Source organism: Corythoichthys intestinalis, chromosome 5, assembly GCF_030265065.1.
Source record: "Corythoichthys intestinalis isolate RoL2023-P3 chromosome 5, ASM3026506v1, whole genome shotgun sequence".
Classification (NCBI taxonomy): Eukaryota; Metazoa; Chordata; class Actinopteri; order Syngnathiformes; family Syngnathidae; genus Corythoichthys; species Corythoichthys intestinalis.
The window spans coordinates 16,124,279-16,140,030 of record NC_080399.1 but is presented as its reverse complement, the minus strand read 5'-3'; the positions used below and the strand labels follow the sequence as shown (position 1 = coordinate 16,140,030).

The window sequence follows — 15,752 nt, the reverse complement described above, 5'->3', positions numbered from 1 at the left end:
ACAGCCTAATAGTATTACCCAGAGCCTTATTACCGTGTATCGGATTAGCTGCCGTAAAGCAAGTGTCGTATGTAAACAATCAAATGTAAACAAAGCACTGCATAATGGATACATGTCAGACAGCGGCTAGTTCGGGTGGCCCATCAGCGGCGGTGACATCGTCTGCCCGTCCGGCGTCAATCAGAGTACGCCACGTTGGGAGGGGAGGCAGCCAGCTGGCGGACGCGGTGATCAGATGACTGACAGTCTCAAAAAAGATAACAATTAAACGGCCCGGGCTGTCGCACCACTCAGAAGTGCAATGAGCAGCGTGGATAACGGTTAAATGTTAACATGGAAGGTGGTTAGCCCTCTGGGTGGGGAATTCAAATTAAAAAAGAATATAGATGGAACACCTCCTCACTTCAATGTGGCAACTGTTCAATTTTGCACATCAGATATTTATTTTAAAGAAAAAGTCTTAGCCAGTTATTTTTATTTTGTTTTTCAACATATTTACATTTCAGAATACTGTATTTTCTATTTTTGAGCAGAATTTTTGCTTTGTATGGGCTAATGTTCCTATTGTTGAAAGCACAAAAGTGTGTAATAAACAACTAGCACATTCATATTTTGCATTTTGTTTTCTTACTGTACCTAAAATGAACCAAACCGTGACCTCAAAACCGAGGTACGTACCGAACCGAGATTTTTGTGTACCGTTACACCCCTAGTATACGTGCATTTGCTGTGGTTTTGAACGATACGTTTGTCATTCGACCAGTTCCTGTCTTTGTCACTTAGGCTAGGTTCATACTACAGGTCTTAATGCACAAATCCAATTTTTTGCTATATCTGTTTTTTGGCTTGCTCGTGTAGACTGCCTTTGTCCATTGAGACCGTTCAAGTACCACGCATGCACACTAATTCCCAGTCCGAGACGCGCTCAGGAAAGAGACCCGCATGCGCAGAAGCATCAAAACAAATTACACATGCTAGCTGTATGTCATTCCAGGCTGATCATATTGTAATTTCCAAAAAGAGGACACAAATAACAGACATTAATAATCCCCGTTTAGTCTTATATTCAAAGTTTATATGGACTGATAGAACGCATACGCGTACAAACATGAGCCTTGACATGTGTGCGTGAAATGAAGAGGGTGCGTCAGTTTGCCCCAACTCGGCCATGTGAAACAATTGCTCATTCGGCTTACATTCAAAACTGTAATGCTTATCCTTTTTTTCATTTTATTTTTTTATGACTGTGGTCAAGCCCGCTTCGTGCTTAAAACCAGAGTTCAAGCTAGAAGCTAATTCCTACATCGCTGCCGTCCTCCGTGCCTCTTGCTCTTTGCTGACGTAATTGCTGCATGAATTGCGATTTGGGAGTCTTGACAGTTCAGACCGCCAGTCACGTTCTGAAAAAATGTGGCCCAGATCGGATTCGAGCCACATCCGAAAGTGACTCAGATCGGATTTGAAATGGTCCACTTCTATGCGACTTGTCCCGTTCAGACCGTCAAGTTAATGCCTCACTCGAGTCGGAAAAACACGGAAAAAATCGGATTCGTGCATTAAGACCTGTAGTATGAACCTAGCCTAAGTCACCTCCACCCCCTGCTTTTGTTTGCTGTTTAGCCAACTAAGAGGCACTTTGCTCGACTTACTCGCTGGCAAAGGTCGGCCTCATTTCCTGGTTCTCCCTTGACCTCTCTTTATTTCCCATGTCAATGTCTCTGAGTTAACAAATCTGGGGCAATAAACAGTTAGATTTGAGTTGACAAATATAAACATCCACTGAAGTAGTTTAGTGGAGCTGTCTTATGTTTCAGGAGCAACTGAGATCAGAACTTGAGGAATTCCAGGCTGACAGCAACATCAAACAGAGAGACCTCTCAGAGGAGAATGAGACCCTCAAGGATGAGGTAGAAAATCTGCACCAAGATCTTACAATTTCACGTGACAACGAGAACCAAAATGCCTTGCATTGGAACAACACAATTACCTCATTGAAGTATGAGCTTCAAATGGTAAATACGCAACTGGAGACCGAGCGACAAGCTCAGGATCACTTAGTAGGAGAGCTCCAATCCATTCGCTCCCGTCTAGCTGAGGGTGAGCAAGCTCGATTGGACATGGAGAAAGCGCTGCTCCTTGAGAAGGATGAAAACCAGCGACTTACAAGTCAGTATTTGCATATTTGTTTTTGTGGTGGGTTGGCATGTGTTGATAACTACTTTGAAAGTTTACCAAGTTTTTTTTAAAAATCAAGGTATCAGATACAGGAGAAACACGCCATACTCGTAATTAGCTATTTTTGGAGTCTGCACTCTGCTAACTTGTTTGCATGCTATCCTCATTAAAATATGAAAACCTATAAATGTTTGGATGCTTTTAGTTAAAGCAGACACTGTTTTTACATCTGTGTGATTTTGACAAAGATCAGATCACATTTGATTGTGATTTTATGCAGAAATGTGACAAATTCCAAAAGGTTCAGATACTTTTTCATACCACTACATGTTTTAATTAAAAATTTAGCCATAAGGGAGCACATAAGTAACCCGCTTTTGTGCTTAAAATATTCCCCAATGGTGCACATTTTTTAAATAAGATTTTTGACCTCTATTCATTTTACCCTAGAATGGATAACGGTTTTTATCTTTAAACTGTACCAAATATTCCATATATTTAAAGATCTGTGCTCAATTTTCAATGGGAATGAGTTTTTTCTTCAAGTCCAACTTCTCAAAATAATAAAATTTCGAGCTCAAAAGTATACCATGAGAAACTCATATTGGCTCATGCTTATTGGTAGGTTTACATTTACCAGTCTATTTCTTTCAGGCCAAGCTGGCTGTCATCTCGAAACTGTCAACAAGCTGTCTGAGAAGCTCTCCAAATTGAAGGCACATTCAAATACCATGGAGAGCGATGTACATCGATACGAGGTCCAGATGGCTGAGAAGACCACACAGCTGAACAATGTGCAACGTGAAAATGAGCAAACATCTTTGCGTGTTAAAGAGCTGGAAACTGCTCTGCAAGCCGAGAAAGAGCTGCTTGTTCGGGCCACATCACGCCAAGAAACCACTCAGGCACTCCTAAATCAAGCCCAGAACGAAGGTACTTCACTACGGCAGCGCCTTGAGGAGGCCACTGCCATAGCTGTTGCGAAGGAGAATGCTTTGTCAGAAGCCAAAAAGAGTTTCAATGACTCTATGTTCAAACTTCGCACTGAATGTGAGGAAAGAGTACAAAAAGCTCAGTGCACTTATACGGAGCTCGCCTGTAAAGTTCCTGAACTTGAGTCTCTTGTTCGCAAACTAGAGCAGGAGAAAACAGAGAGACAGGTAAGAGGATTGGAAAAAAGGAGCACTGTACATTGAAAGGAACAAAAATGATTTAAAGTGCATCAGTTTGCCTGAAATTAATAAACAAAAAAATCCTTCTTCAACCTGTTAGCCAAGTATGGCATAGGCTTTGTCATATTTCCTCTTCTTATGTTAGGGCAGGGGTGGGCAAACCGGTCCTCAAGGGCCACAGTGGGTCCTGGTCTTTGTTCCAACTGATCCAGCACAGACAGTTTAACCAATGTGCAAGAAGTTGTCTCTTGAGGGTTTGTTTACTCCCCTAATATTGTTTGTATGGTGCAAAAAAGCCTTACACCATAGTAACAATGAGGGAGCCACTGCCACCTACTGTAGTGGAATACGATTAATTCTCGTATGGCCAAAATACTTAAAGTGTCTATGGCAGCAAAAAGCATGTTTATTTCATATTTCACACGGTATTTTATGCTGCTGAATGAAATGGACCGCTTGAATGTGTGTGTAAGCGATTGTTTTCTTTATTCAGTTTTTTTAATCCTGCGCCATGAAAATGAGTGACTTTCGGCTCCAATCACGGGTTGAGAACGCATGCAGTTGTGACATCACACGGGCCAGCATCTCACAATACAACAGGGTTAACCAACTCCGGTCCTCGAGGGCCCGTATCCAGCTTGTTTTCCATGTCTCCCTCCTCCAACACACCTGACTCAAATAATCAGGATCGTGATCAGGCTCCTGCAGAGCTTACTGATGAGCTGATCATTTGATTCAGGTGTTTTAAAGGAGGGAGACATGGAAAACAAACTGGATAGGGGCCCTCGAGGACCGTAGTTGGCTACCCCTGCAATACAGCATTGCTTTATAGCATGCGGATGGACTGCGAATTCAGCTAATTTTGCGGATTAATTCGTTTATTTTTCACATCACGCCAGCCAAATGTGCTGCAGGGTTTTATTGCTGCACCAGGGAGAGACATGTGATCCTATTTGGGTTTCAAAAAGTTCCCGTTCACCCCGAGATTGTCCAAAACAAGTCCGACAACCGCGGGACCATTAAACTTACGAGGAAATGAGTAAACATTGTGTTTTGTATTATGTCAAATACTGGGATCATGGCACACATTTTAATACAGAGATGGCTTACATTTTGTGGCTGACAATGCTCCTTGTCCACCGAGAATGCCACTTGGCTGACGACCGGCGGCTTGTCACACACCCACCTTGGTCCTCTTCCGTGCCCGCTGGGAGGGCGCTATACTCAGTTTATGCTCATGGGGTTCTCCATATTGTTCAGACTTCCAGCCCGCTCTGCCCTCTTCACGTGCCCGGCAATAGAACACTATCCTCGGGTTTTGCTCAGGCAGCTACGCGCTCCTCCGATGTCAGCCAGTTTGTCCTGTGGTCATACTCCAGCTGCTTCCCCGGCAAACGAGCTCTCCTGCCCGCAGCACGGGAACAACGAGTTGTAACTTGCTCACCGCTTACTGCCGAGCGGTGAAGACAATCGACAACCCCGCTGCCATGTGACATGATCTGGGGTAGTTTTGTGTGATTTTTCGCTTTAAAAGGCGAGAAAAAGACTCTGACCTCGGTTCGGGTTATCATATCGGCTACCTGCCACGCCACCTGGTTTGTTTATGCTCTCCGAAGCCGGGGCAGGGAAATGACAAAATCCGGACTAATTACGGTGGCATAAATTATCGTTCGGGATGTGCAAAAAGTCGACAGTTTCGACCATAATCGAATAATTTTGCCATGTCGTACTGAATAAATGAATTTTTATTATTTCATATTCCATTTAACACAAGACTGTTATTTGTCATGACCATACCAGTTATTTAGCAAGTAGGGAAAAATACTCACATAAAAAGAATATCCTGTGAAAACATTGGAGTAAACAGATTGAAACAATGACATTTTGCTGCTCTCTTCGTCGCATTTTCCTTGTTCTGAATAATTTCCCTTCAATGGGCTGAATCGCGAATCAGTTGAAATCGCGACCCTGCCCATGTCATCCTCCAGTTGGGGACGCTAAAGCACTATAATGACAGGCAGGGGCTAAACGCCAGATTTAATTTCTCGTCATCTGCGCTTTGCCAAATTGTGTCAAATCCTCTCTAAATATGATTTTATAATTCACTTAATGCTATTTGAGATTTTTTTTCATGCTGTCACAGGCACTTTAAACCAACTATGCATATTTGGAGGTCACAGATGTGTCATCACTGTGTTTCAGATCGTGAATAGCTATCAGACAAGATGCTGATGTTCAATTCTGCACTCAATTTATTTTTTGTGTCGAATAGCGCTAAATGGATTCTTGAGTGCAATGAGTCCTTGTTTTTTCATAATAACCTGAAAAATGTATGTTCTGCTTTGTTTAAGAAACATTGTAAAAAAAAAATAAATAAATAAAAAATTAATGAAAAAGATGCCAATTTTCTAAGCCATTTTGATAGGAAGATATTCATAAAAGAGTGAAAAAAAATTGTGACAGCAAATCCCAGTTTCACCTAAAATTCCAAATGCAATTTTTAACAATTTGTCTGGATTTTGTTTTTGGGGCACAGGCTCATCTAAAGCAGCTGCAGCAGGAATTAGATGACTCTTTAAAGAAGCTATCGAAATGTGAAGCTTCTTTGGAATTCCACGCACGGTATCGGAGTGATTATGAGGAAGAGAAAACTCGGCTCCTCAGAGATGTTGACAAGCTGAAAACAAAGGTAAAAGATAAATGGTAAGGTTAGTTACTTCTGAATGTGTCAGTTTCACGTTATGTTTAAAGAAAAAAAAAATCATGATTCTTGCAAGTGACTACAAGGGAAAAAAAAAAATCACTTCCTAACCAAATCATCTATAAATTCTGCTTCTGTTTAGTTCTGTATTAACTGAAGCCGTCTACACTAATGCATCTACTATATACCAGTACAGATAAAAGTATTGCATGACAACACTTTCACTGAATTTATTCCCGCGTTTACCTGAGAGAGAGTGAAGTTCATTGGCCAGACGCAGGCTTTTACGCATGATATGATGTCATATGTGACAATTCCGTTTTCTGATTGGTCGGTTGCAGAAAGGCTCGGTCATGATAATGACAATGTCAGCACTTGTTGTTTTTTGGTATACCATTTAGCATAGCTGTGTGAGATTCTGTTTGTATTTGTTAAAAACAAACCATGTATGTGTTGATCAAGTTTATTGTGAGGTAAAAACCAAAACAAGACCAGCCCAGAAAGTAAAAAAATATATTTAATTATAAACAGGGAAAAAAATGATTAGAAGTACATTCATGAGTTTAGAGTCAGTTCAGTTTATTCACACATCGTATCATGGTACACACAGGAACATGGTCATATATACAAGCAGTTCGTCCTAACCCTTCTGATAAGATGCATGAAAGGGACACTCCGAATAAGCTATTTAAATCTTAAGTCAAGAGATTAATACAAATACAAATAGCTAAAATATTGTAAGGAGAAAAAAACACTACAAATTCTTGCTAATATGGCATCTGCTGTCATTTAGCTGCATGAAAAAGACACTCAATGCATCCAAGCTGAGAAACTAATAAATGAGCGAGCAAGTATTTTGGATGAAAGGGAACGAGAACTGAGTTTTGCTGCGCGAAAAAATAAGGATGCTCAGGCTGCTGTGGACGCCTCCAATAACGTTGCCAAACAGCTTGAGGAGGATATGCGACGGTAACTCAGACTAAAAAAACGCACCTCCATTCTCACATTTTTATTTTGACCCAACATATGCCAATGGTTGTCACTTCAGGTTGGAACTTGACAATATCAGGTTGGAGGCTGCTGCAAAGCAACATTCTAACAAATTTGGAGCACTTCAAAGGGCGGCTGAGGAGGACGCAAGGGTGAGTCTTTGAAGCATGCTTTGTCTTCTCACTGTAACCACCCACAGCAGGATGTCACTTCTTTCGTAATTACTGTTAAAGCCTTGCATGAACAATTATATACAGCACAGGTGTCAGGCCAGGCAACCAAATATGGCCCACATGCCATTTTGTAGTTTTTTTGTTGCTAAAATTAAATTAAAATAATATTTCTGAAGTTCTTAAAGATAAAGCTAAAGAAATCTGAATATTTAGTTTCTCCCCTTTTATTATTTTTTTCCCAAAATCTCAATAAATGAAGTGAAAATCTTTATTTTTTTATTATTGTGTTTTCCATCCATCCATCATCTGCTGCTTAATCCAGGTTCAGGTCGCGGGGGCAGCAGCTTTAGTAGAGAAGCCCAGTCTTCCCTCTCCCCAGCCCCTCCCGCTGGATCCCAAGGTGTTCCCAGAACAGCCGAGAGACATGGTTTCTCCAGCGTGTCCTGGGTCGTCCCCGGGGCCTCCCGCCGGTGGGACGTGCCTGGAACACCTCTCCAGGGAGGCGTCCAGGAGGCATCCGGACCAGATGCCCAAGCCACCTTAACTGGCTCCTCTCAACGTGGAGGAGTAGCAGCTCGACACCCGAGTCCCTCCTGAATGACCGAGCTTCTCACCCTATCTCTAAGGGAGAGCCCGGACACCCTGCGGAGGAAACTCATTTCAGCCGCTTGTATCAGGGATCTTGTTCTTTCGGTCACGACCCACAGCTCTTGACCACAGGTGAGGATAGGAATGTTGATCGACTGGTAAATCAAGAGTTTTGCCTTTCGGCTCAACTCCCTTCTTCACCACTACGGACCTGCACCAATCCGCCTGTCGATCTCTTGCTCCCTCCTACCCTCACTCGTGAACAAGATCCCAAGATACTTGAACTCCTCCACTTGGGGCAGGATCTCATCCCCGACCCGAAGAGGGCACGCCACCCTTTTCTGGCTGAGGACCATGGTCTCGGATTTGGAAGTGCTGGTCTTCATCCCAACCGCTTCAAACTCGGCTGCGAACTGCTCCAGTGAGAGTGGAAGGTCAAAGGTTGATGAAGCCAACAGCATCACATCATCTGCAAAAAGCAGAGATACAATGCTGAGGCCACAAACCGGACCCCCTCAATGCTTTGGCTACACCTAGAAATTTTGTCCATAAAAATTATGAACAGAATCGGTGACAAAGGCCAGCCATGGCAGAGTCCAGCCCTGACTGGGAACGAACTCAACTTACTGCCGGCAATGCGGACCAAACTCTGACACCGGTCGTACATGAACCGAACAGACCTTACCAAGGGGCTCGGTACCCCATACTCCCGGAGCTCCCACCACAGGACTCCCCGAGGCACACAGTCGAATGCCTTCTCCAAATCCGCAAAACACATGTAGACTGGTTGAGCGAACTCCTATGCACCCTCGAGGATCCTGCCGAGGGTGTCGAGCTGGTCCACTTTACCGTTTTCCCCTTTTTGTTTATTTAATAAAAAATATTAATGAAAATTAATCTAAATTGAGATATTTACTGTATTCTCTTATCTAATTAAAGAACAAGACAAAGAGAACATTGTTTTTTTCATTTTTTTGGTAATAAAAGCATTTAAATATCTATGAGACTTTGCTATGAACAGCTAAAAAAAAGAGGGTTCGGACCATTTTTAGGCCAGCAATGTGTCTAAACAATTATTCGACTTTCAAAATTGATTTTTTTCCCCCTCAGTTTTATTGTATAATACTTAAACACAATTTCCATAGATGAGAGTTCAACTGGAGGACTTGGTGACAAATCTTCAAAGTAGGAAGCTTACATTAGAAGACCAACTTAACAGGGAGGTGAGTTGTGTTGTTACCCATCTTGAACAAGAAAAGCTGTGAAATGCAAGTGTTAAATGAAATTATTTTCCTTCGCTGTTGTCATGGTCTTTTTTTCAGGTGCAAAAGCATAGCGCATTGTCTAACAATGCCCAGGATACTCAATTCATGTGGGAGGAGGAGTTAAAGAACCGTTCTAAGTTAGGATTGCGTTTAGCAGAGCTCGAAAAGGAGAAAGATATGATGCACACACTGGTGATGATGAAACGGAATCAAATATCATACAATTCATTTTTTATTTGATTGGTGGCAAAGTTGTAACAAATTTTTCTTTAGGTGGACACAGAAAAGAAGAAATGGGAGGAGTTAGCGGAGCATAAAAAGGCTGCTGAATGTCGTCTGGAACAAGAGATGAAGAGAAATTCAGACCTTCAAAGGGAAATTTACAGGTAATTGCAAAGCTATTCCTCCTATTTGTCAGACTTCTGGTAGAAATACTTCTATTATGACACACACCAAACCCTTTTACTCTTTGTGTGGACACAACATGTTAGCAATGCAGTACTTACTAGACATATATGTTTAATTTAAATAGAAATACAGTGGAAATACAGCAATGAATCGTTGAAGGGATGGATTTTTAACATTCTCAAAGTGCGATGGGGCGATTAGTTTTGTTTGTATTGCCGTTGCCCAATTTTTTTGTTTAACCCTTTTACTGTTTTCAAAAAGGTTAACCACAGGACATTTCAGGCATACACTCACCGGCCACTTTATTAGGTACACCATGCTAGTAACGGGTTGGACCCCCTTTTGCCTTCAGAACTGCCTCAATTCTTCGTGGCATAGATCCAATAAGGTGCTGGAAGCATTCCTCAGAGAGTTTGGTCCATATTGACATGATGGCATCACACAGTTGGTGCAGATTTGTCGGCTGCACATCCATGATGCGAATCTCCCGTTCCACCACGTCCCAAAGATGCTCTATTGGATTGAGATCTGGTGACTGTGGAGGCCATTTGAGTACAGTGAACTCATTGTCATGTTCAAGAAACCAGTCTTGAGATGATTCCAGCTTTATGACATGGCGCATTATCCTGCTGAAAGTAGCCATCAGAAGTTGGGTACATTGTGGTCATAAAGGGATGGACAAGGTCAGCAACAATACTCAGGTAGACTGTGGCGTTCCAACGATGCTCAGTTGGTACCAAGGGGCCCAAAGAGTGCCAAGAAAATATTCCCCACACCATTACACCACCACCACCAGCCTGAACCGTTGATACAAGGCAGGATGGATCCATGTTTTCATGTTGTTGACGCCAAATCTGACCCTACCATCCGAATGTCGCAGCAGAAATTGAGACTCATCAGACCAGGCAATGTTTTTCCAATCTTCTATTGCCCAATTTTGATGAGCTTGTGCAAATTGTTGCCCCAGTTTCCTGTTCTTAACTGAAAAGAGTGGCACCTGGCGTGGTCTTCTGTTGCTGTAGCCAATCTGCCTCAAAGTTCGACGTACTGTGCGTTCAGAGATGCTCTTCTGCCTACCTTGGTTGTAACGGGTGGTTATTTGAGTCACTGTTGCCTTTCTATCAGCTCGAACCAGTCTGGCCATTCTCCTCTGACCTCTGGCATCAACAAGGCATTTCCGTCCACAGAACCACCGCTCACTGGATATTTTTTCTTTTTCGGACCATTCTCTGCAAACCCTAGAGATGGTTGTGCGTGAAAATCCCAGTAGATCAGCAGTTTATGAAATAGTCAGACCAGCCCTTCTGGCACCAACAACAATCAACAACAACCACCAACAACCAACAATCAAAGTCACTCAAATCACCAACTCTGTGATGCCATCATGTCAATATGGACCAAACTCTCTGAGAAATGCTTCCAGCACCTTATTGAATCTATGCCACGAAGAATTGAGGCAGTTCTGAAGGCAAAAGCGGGTCCAACCTGTTACTAGCATGGTGTACCTAATAAAGTGGCCGGTGAGTGTATACCTGTATGTATTTCATTGATTGAGTACGGTAATCTGTATTTACTTCCCGCATTTAGGTTACAAACTCTCCTTAAAGCTGCTAAGAAGAAACTACAGGAGCAACAATTTAGTGTAGCTGAAAGAGAAAAGGTTTGTCCCTTATTTCATAGCTTTTAATTGAAAACCTGCACTAGGCTATGGTAGTGTCCGTCATCAGGGTGTGAATGACCTTCAAATTACATTGTCTTTTTTTTTTTAGTTAAATCAGCAGGTACATGAACTCCAGGCAGAGCTGGAGAGGGAGCAGTTCTCGTTTAACCAGTTGGAAAGAAGTAAGAAGCAGCTGGAGGACGACCTGCTTAATCTGAGACGGACCCAAGCACCCACTTTGGATGGAGGCTTCATGGGTTTAGCAGCCAATCCTCTAGGCTACCAATATCGATGCCACTGCCCAAAATCCTTCAACCCTGTGAGTGAAGGGCCCAGCTACAGTGTGCAGGACTACCTAGCCAAGGTTAGTGTTCACAATTACCGTTATTTTTTTTGTAGCTGGTATGCACACAGAGGGCACCACCAGTAAAAAATTTTCAGGTGGTTTCTCTTTAACCAGCAGGAGAAAGAATGTCCAAACCTTTGACTGGTAGTGTATTTTTTTGTTCTATTTGACATTAAATAATTCCCGGCCCAGTTTCTCCTGATGAATAATCATGAATACCGTATTGTTTAATGAATCAAGATCCTTTACAGTGTTACAGTGGTACCTTGAGATACAAGGTTAATCTGGTCTATAACCACTCATATCTCATAACGTTCTTTTTATCACCTGTGATGATTTCATGACATGAGGGCAGCAAATGTAAAAATCACGATGAAATTTTGGTGAATTCCTCTGCCCTACTTGAGTATAGATATGTGTGTTCAAATATTTATGGCTTTAAATGTTATAGCACTTAAACAGATGTTATTTGTTTACCCATCTGTCACATTTATCGTTGTGTTAGATTGGAGTATCCCAAAAGTTGGGTCACTACCTTGTCAGTATTGCAACTGTATTACAATGAAAACATGTTCTCTATTGTTGTGTAATTTTGTCACTTTAATGAAGAGAGATGAATGAATTCAATCCAAAATCTTTTTATGCTATTCCAGTAGTTAACATTTAGTATTTGGCCTTCACCATTCATTCCGTTGTGGTGTATCTCTGCAGATGCGGCAAGACCTGGACATAGCCATGTCAAGAGAGTTAGGCAATTGTGAGTACATCGATGAAGCACGCCACCACTGATGACTGCAGTACAAAATGTGTAATCAGGGTGCGTCCTCTGTCCTCAGCCTCTGTGAAACTGGACATGGCTCTGACATGTGTGTCACCTGTAACTAAGGCACGGCAGCAGTACGTGACTGCCCTGAAGAAAAACCGTGAGGTGTAACCAGTTTTGAGCAAGAACAAGGAGATGTTTGGGAATGCCATTCAAAGCTAATTTGGACTGAAATTAGTAGATTATGGGGTTATGGCTAGGCAAGGTAACAAGTTAACTTCAAGTTAATTCACGAATGAACATAAGTGATTCTTTTAATCGGTCATTAACATCAGAGTCTTTGCAGTTAATCTTTGCTTTCATCTGAGGGAATAGAGCAGGGCTTACTCTACCAGTTCAGGGTTTTGCCTCAAAAACATCCAACATGGTGAACAATATTGAATGGTGTTTTGTCCTAAATTGGAGGAAAAGCTCCCCTTACCTCTCCAGTGCCTGGTTTAAAAAAGGCTACTCAAAAGAAGCGTTTCAATGAATGCCACTCAACTTGTTAAGAAATGGGCATGCACATTCCTGATTCAACAATGTTGGATGATGAGTGTTGTTGAATGAAAATGAATGATACATTTACAAATTCTAATTCAATCCTTGAGACTCACTTTAGAGTTTATTCCTGCTGATCCCACAAATAGTTGGATAGTGTACTAGTAGATGTGGCTTAGGATAGGTGGCCCAAACGAGCAGACTCACACAGCTTACCTCTGATTCACACCTGTTTTCCCTGTGACAAAATGTTGAATCGAATGTCTTGGCAAAAGGCATAGTGCAGAATAGCCATGATGAATGAAAAAAAAAATATTGTAACTGTGTGAGCATTTGTTATCAAGAAAACACAAAGAGCAGTTAAAATAAAAGAGTGCAATATAGAAGTTTGAAATTATTGTATTTTCTATATAGCAATGAGATTAATCCCACAACTCCCTCTTTATGACTACAGCACCCTTGTGGCAGCTATAAATCTTTGAACCCCCCTTTTCAAGGGCGTAGGTTTGATCTCAATATTGGTAGGGACGATATAGCAATAACCTGCATGTTCACTTTTTGCTGGGGACGGGCCTTTAATAATGCTGCATTCCAGAGAAGTGGTAAGTCAGATTTATCCCACTTGGATGGTACCAGTTCCGACCTCAAAGCGTTCCAAGCAAGGGCGTAGGTTTGGTCTCAACAATGGTAGGGACGATATAACAGTATAACCTGCATGTACACTTTTTGCTGGGGACGGGACATTCATAATGATCAATGCAAAATAAATCTATTCATTTATACTAACTTTCATGTGTATTGGTTCAGCCCACACTGTTCAATTCAAACCTTTGTTTTCAAAAACTACTAAAGAAACATATTTAAAACTTCCAGAAAAAATGTCCGGATTTTAAGAGCATATTTAAATTGCATTATTTGAACTTAAATTATATTAACATACAAAATAAATACAAGCTTGGTAATCATCTCTTAACAATCCAGGAATTGAAAAAAAAATAAAATAATAAATAAATCAACATTTGTCTTAAGACCACTCAACATTGTCTAAATAAAGAAATTAAATAAATAAAACTGAAAAACTTCTTTGTCAAGGAATAACAAAAAAATAAATAAAAATGGATGTCCTTCATGTGGTGGTCCTTGCCCACACTTTCCTCTGCTGGCTTTTATTGGTATAACACTTCCTGCTTTTGATGTCTGGAATCACTCCAATCGTGGCTCACCTGGAGCGCACCTGCAGCTCATCATCAATCAACACTGCTCATAAGGATCATCCTGGACAGCAAGCAGGTGCCAGATGATTCTGCCAGTCACCATTGGTACATCGGCCAACTAAGCTTGTAGTTTGTGACTCTTGTCTTTGAACTTTTAACTAATTCTGTTTTTTGCCATCAGGACACCCACCCATCAAAGCCGCCACAGCCACAGCCATTGATCATTCAACCCACCAGCCGCTCAACACTTTGTCCTTGTACAATAAATACCACTTCATCTCTTTACGGCTCGCATTTTGGTCTAAGTCAACTTTGCCTACCTTGCCTTAACACTTCAGGTAAAACACTACTGCTTTTGTCCACAAGCACAGCCAAACTGAACAAAAAAAACAAAAAAAAGAAAGCTCCTGTGGGCTGCTTTAAGACCACATAAAGAAAATAAAAAGTAAAATTCGGGAGAAGAGGGTAGACCTTGGTTCACTACATTTCTCACAGTTAATTTAACGTTAACAGTAGAAAACATATACAGGAGGACCCTTCTTTCTAAGAACCTTCCTACTCGAGTTTTGCAGGTTAGCAAGTTCAAACAGTTTAATGTTATGCTAACTGATGCAGGTCAGACTTCAGTAGCAAAATTAGTGGTGTGTTCCCTACTTCTACAACAATGATGTCTTTTTACATTTCTTACACTGGCTGCTACTGGGTGGAAAATAAACTTCTAATATCCTTGATATCTAATGTCTGTGTGTTTGTTGGGGTTGTAAGTCTGCATATAATGAAAATAATTCACTGAATAATGGTGGGGTCAATTACAACAATTAAAACATAGGGGAAGACAATCTAAATGACATAAAATCATTATATAACGCAAATACTGTAAGGTTGCTCAAAAGTTGGTGGGGACAATTTGAGCATCCTGAAAAGTTGGTAGTGTTTTGTCCCTACTGTCCCTATGCAAACCTACGCCATTGGTTCCAAGCGAATTTAAACCGCAAAGATGGCTGATAGCAAAAAGTTTTTTTTTATTATGTTTATCAAAAGGCATCTTGACCTACAGCAAACCTGCCTTCTCGCAAGCAATCAAATAGTGGAGGAAAAACGGCGGCTGATGTAAATAGCACACACTGTAAACTGCCCTCTTTCGTTACATCCTCACTGAAAGTCAATTTAAAAATCATCTGAAAATTCATCAAGCTAATTCACTGTGAGAACATTTTATTATTTAACTTCATTATTGTGTCATCAATGTGTTGTCTGAGTCTCTATTTAACTGATAAAAGTTGTCTGACTACCAGTAGCCATCCTACCGCAGAGTGTCTAGCCCGGGCACAAAATACGTGTTCATTGACAGACACACAATAACACACACTGCACTTGAAGTCAAAGAGAAGAGTTCTTTTTATTTTGCACAAGCGCAGTGATATTATATTTTTATAATCGTGTAAATTATGTTTTACCATTCACGGTCTGTTGTGTTTCCACGGGCATCGCCATTTTGTCCAGTGACATCAGATTGAAACAACTTGGAAGTCGGGGTAGATATTTTTTCTCCGACTTCGCGACTTGGACCTCCCAGTTCGACTGCCGTTCCAATGATATTTTCCTCGTCGGAGGTCGGAAAACTCCGACTTCCCACTTTTCTGGAATGCAGCATAAGACCAAACAGAACAGGGTGAACGGGGGTCAGGGCTACATTTCTCACGAATATAAATCTAATTAATTTATAGGCTAAATGATCAATGCAAAATAATTCTTGA

The 15,752-nt window shown here is 41.3% G+C and overlaps 1 protein-coding gene across 9 annotated transcripts in view; it reads left to right on the top strand.

The window, feature by feature from the left end:
• The window catches only part of LOC130916538 (ankyrin repeat domain-containing protein 26-like), a 40,239-nt gene extending 24,487 nt beyond the window's left edge, over positions 1 to 15,752 (top strand). For 7 of the 9 annotated variants that reach the window (XM_057837333.1, XM_057837334.1, XM_057837328.1 and 4 more), the window contains 12 exons: positions 1,815 to 2,166; positions 2,830 to 3,335; positions 5,884 to 6,036; positions 6,842 to 7,017; positions 7,097 to 7,190; positions 8,945 to 9,022; positions 9,122 to 9,256; positions 9,338 to 9,450; positions 11,060 to 11,132; positions 11,242 to 11,496; positions 12,190 to 12,235; positions 12,315 to 15,752. In XM_057837333.1, the coding sequence (XP_057693316.1) occupies positions 1,815 to 2,166; positions 2,830 to 3,335; positions 5,884 to 6,036; positions 6,842 to 7,017; positions 7,097 to 7,190; positions 8,945 to 9,022; positions 9,122 to 9,256; positions 9,338 to 9,450; positions 11,060 to 11,132; positions 11,242 to 11,496; positions 12,190 to 12,235; positions 12,315 to 12,412 (2,079 nt within the window). In that variant the 3' untranslated portion in view covers positions 12,413 to 15,752. Of the gene's footprint in view, positions 1 to 1,814; positions 2,167 to 2,829; positions 3,336 to 5,883; positions 6,051 to 6,841; positions 7,018 to 7,096; positions 7,191 to 8,944; positions 9,023 to 9,121; positions 9,257 to 9,337; positions 9,451 to 11,059; positions 11,133 to 11,241; positions 11,497 to 12,189; positions 12,236 to 12,314 lie in introns of all 9 variants that reach the window. The other 2 variants (XR_009063304.1, XM_057837335.1) reach the window with 2 other exon arrangements.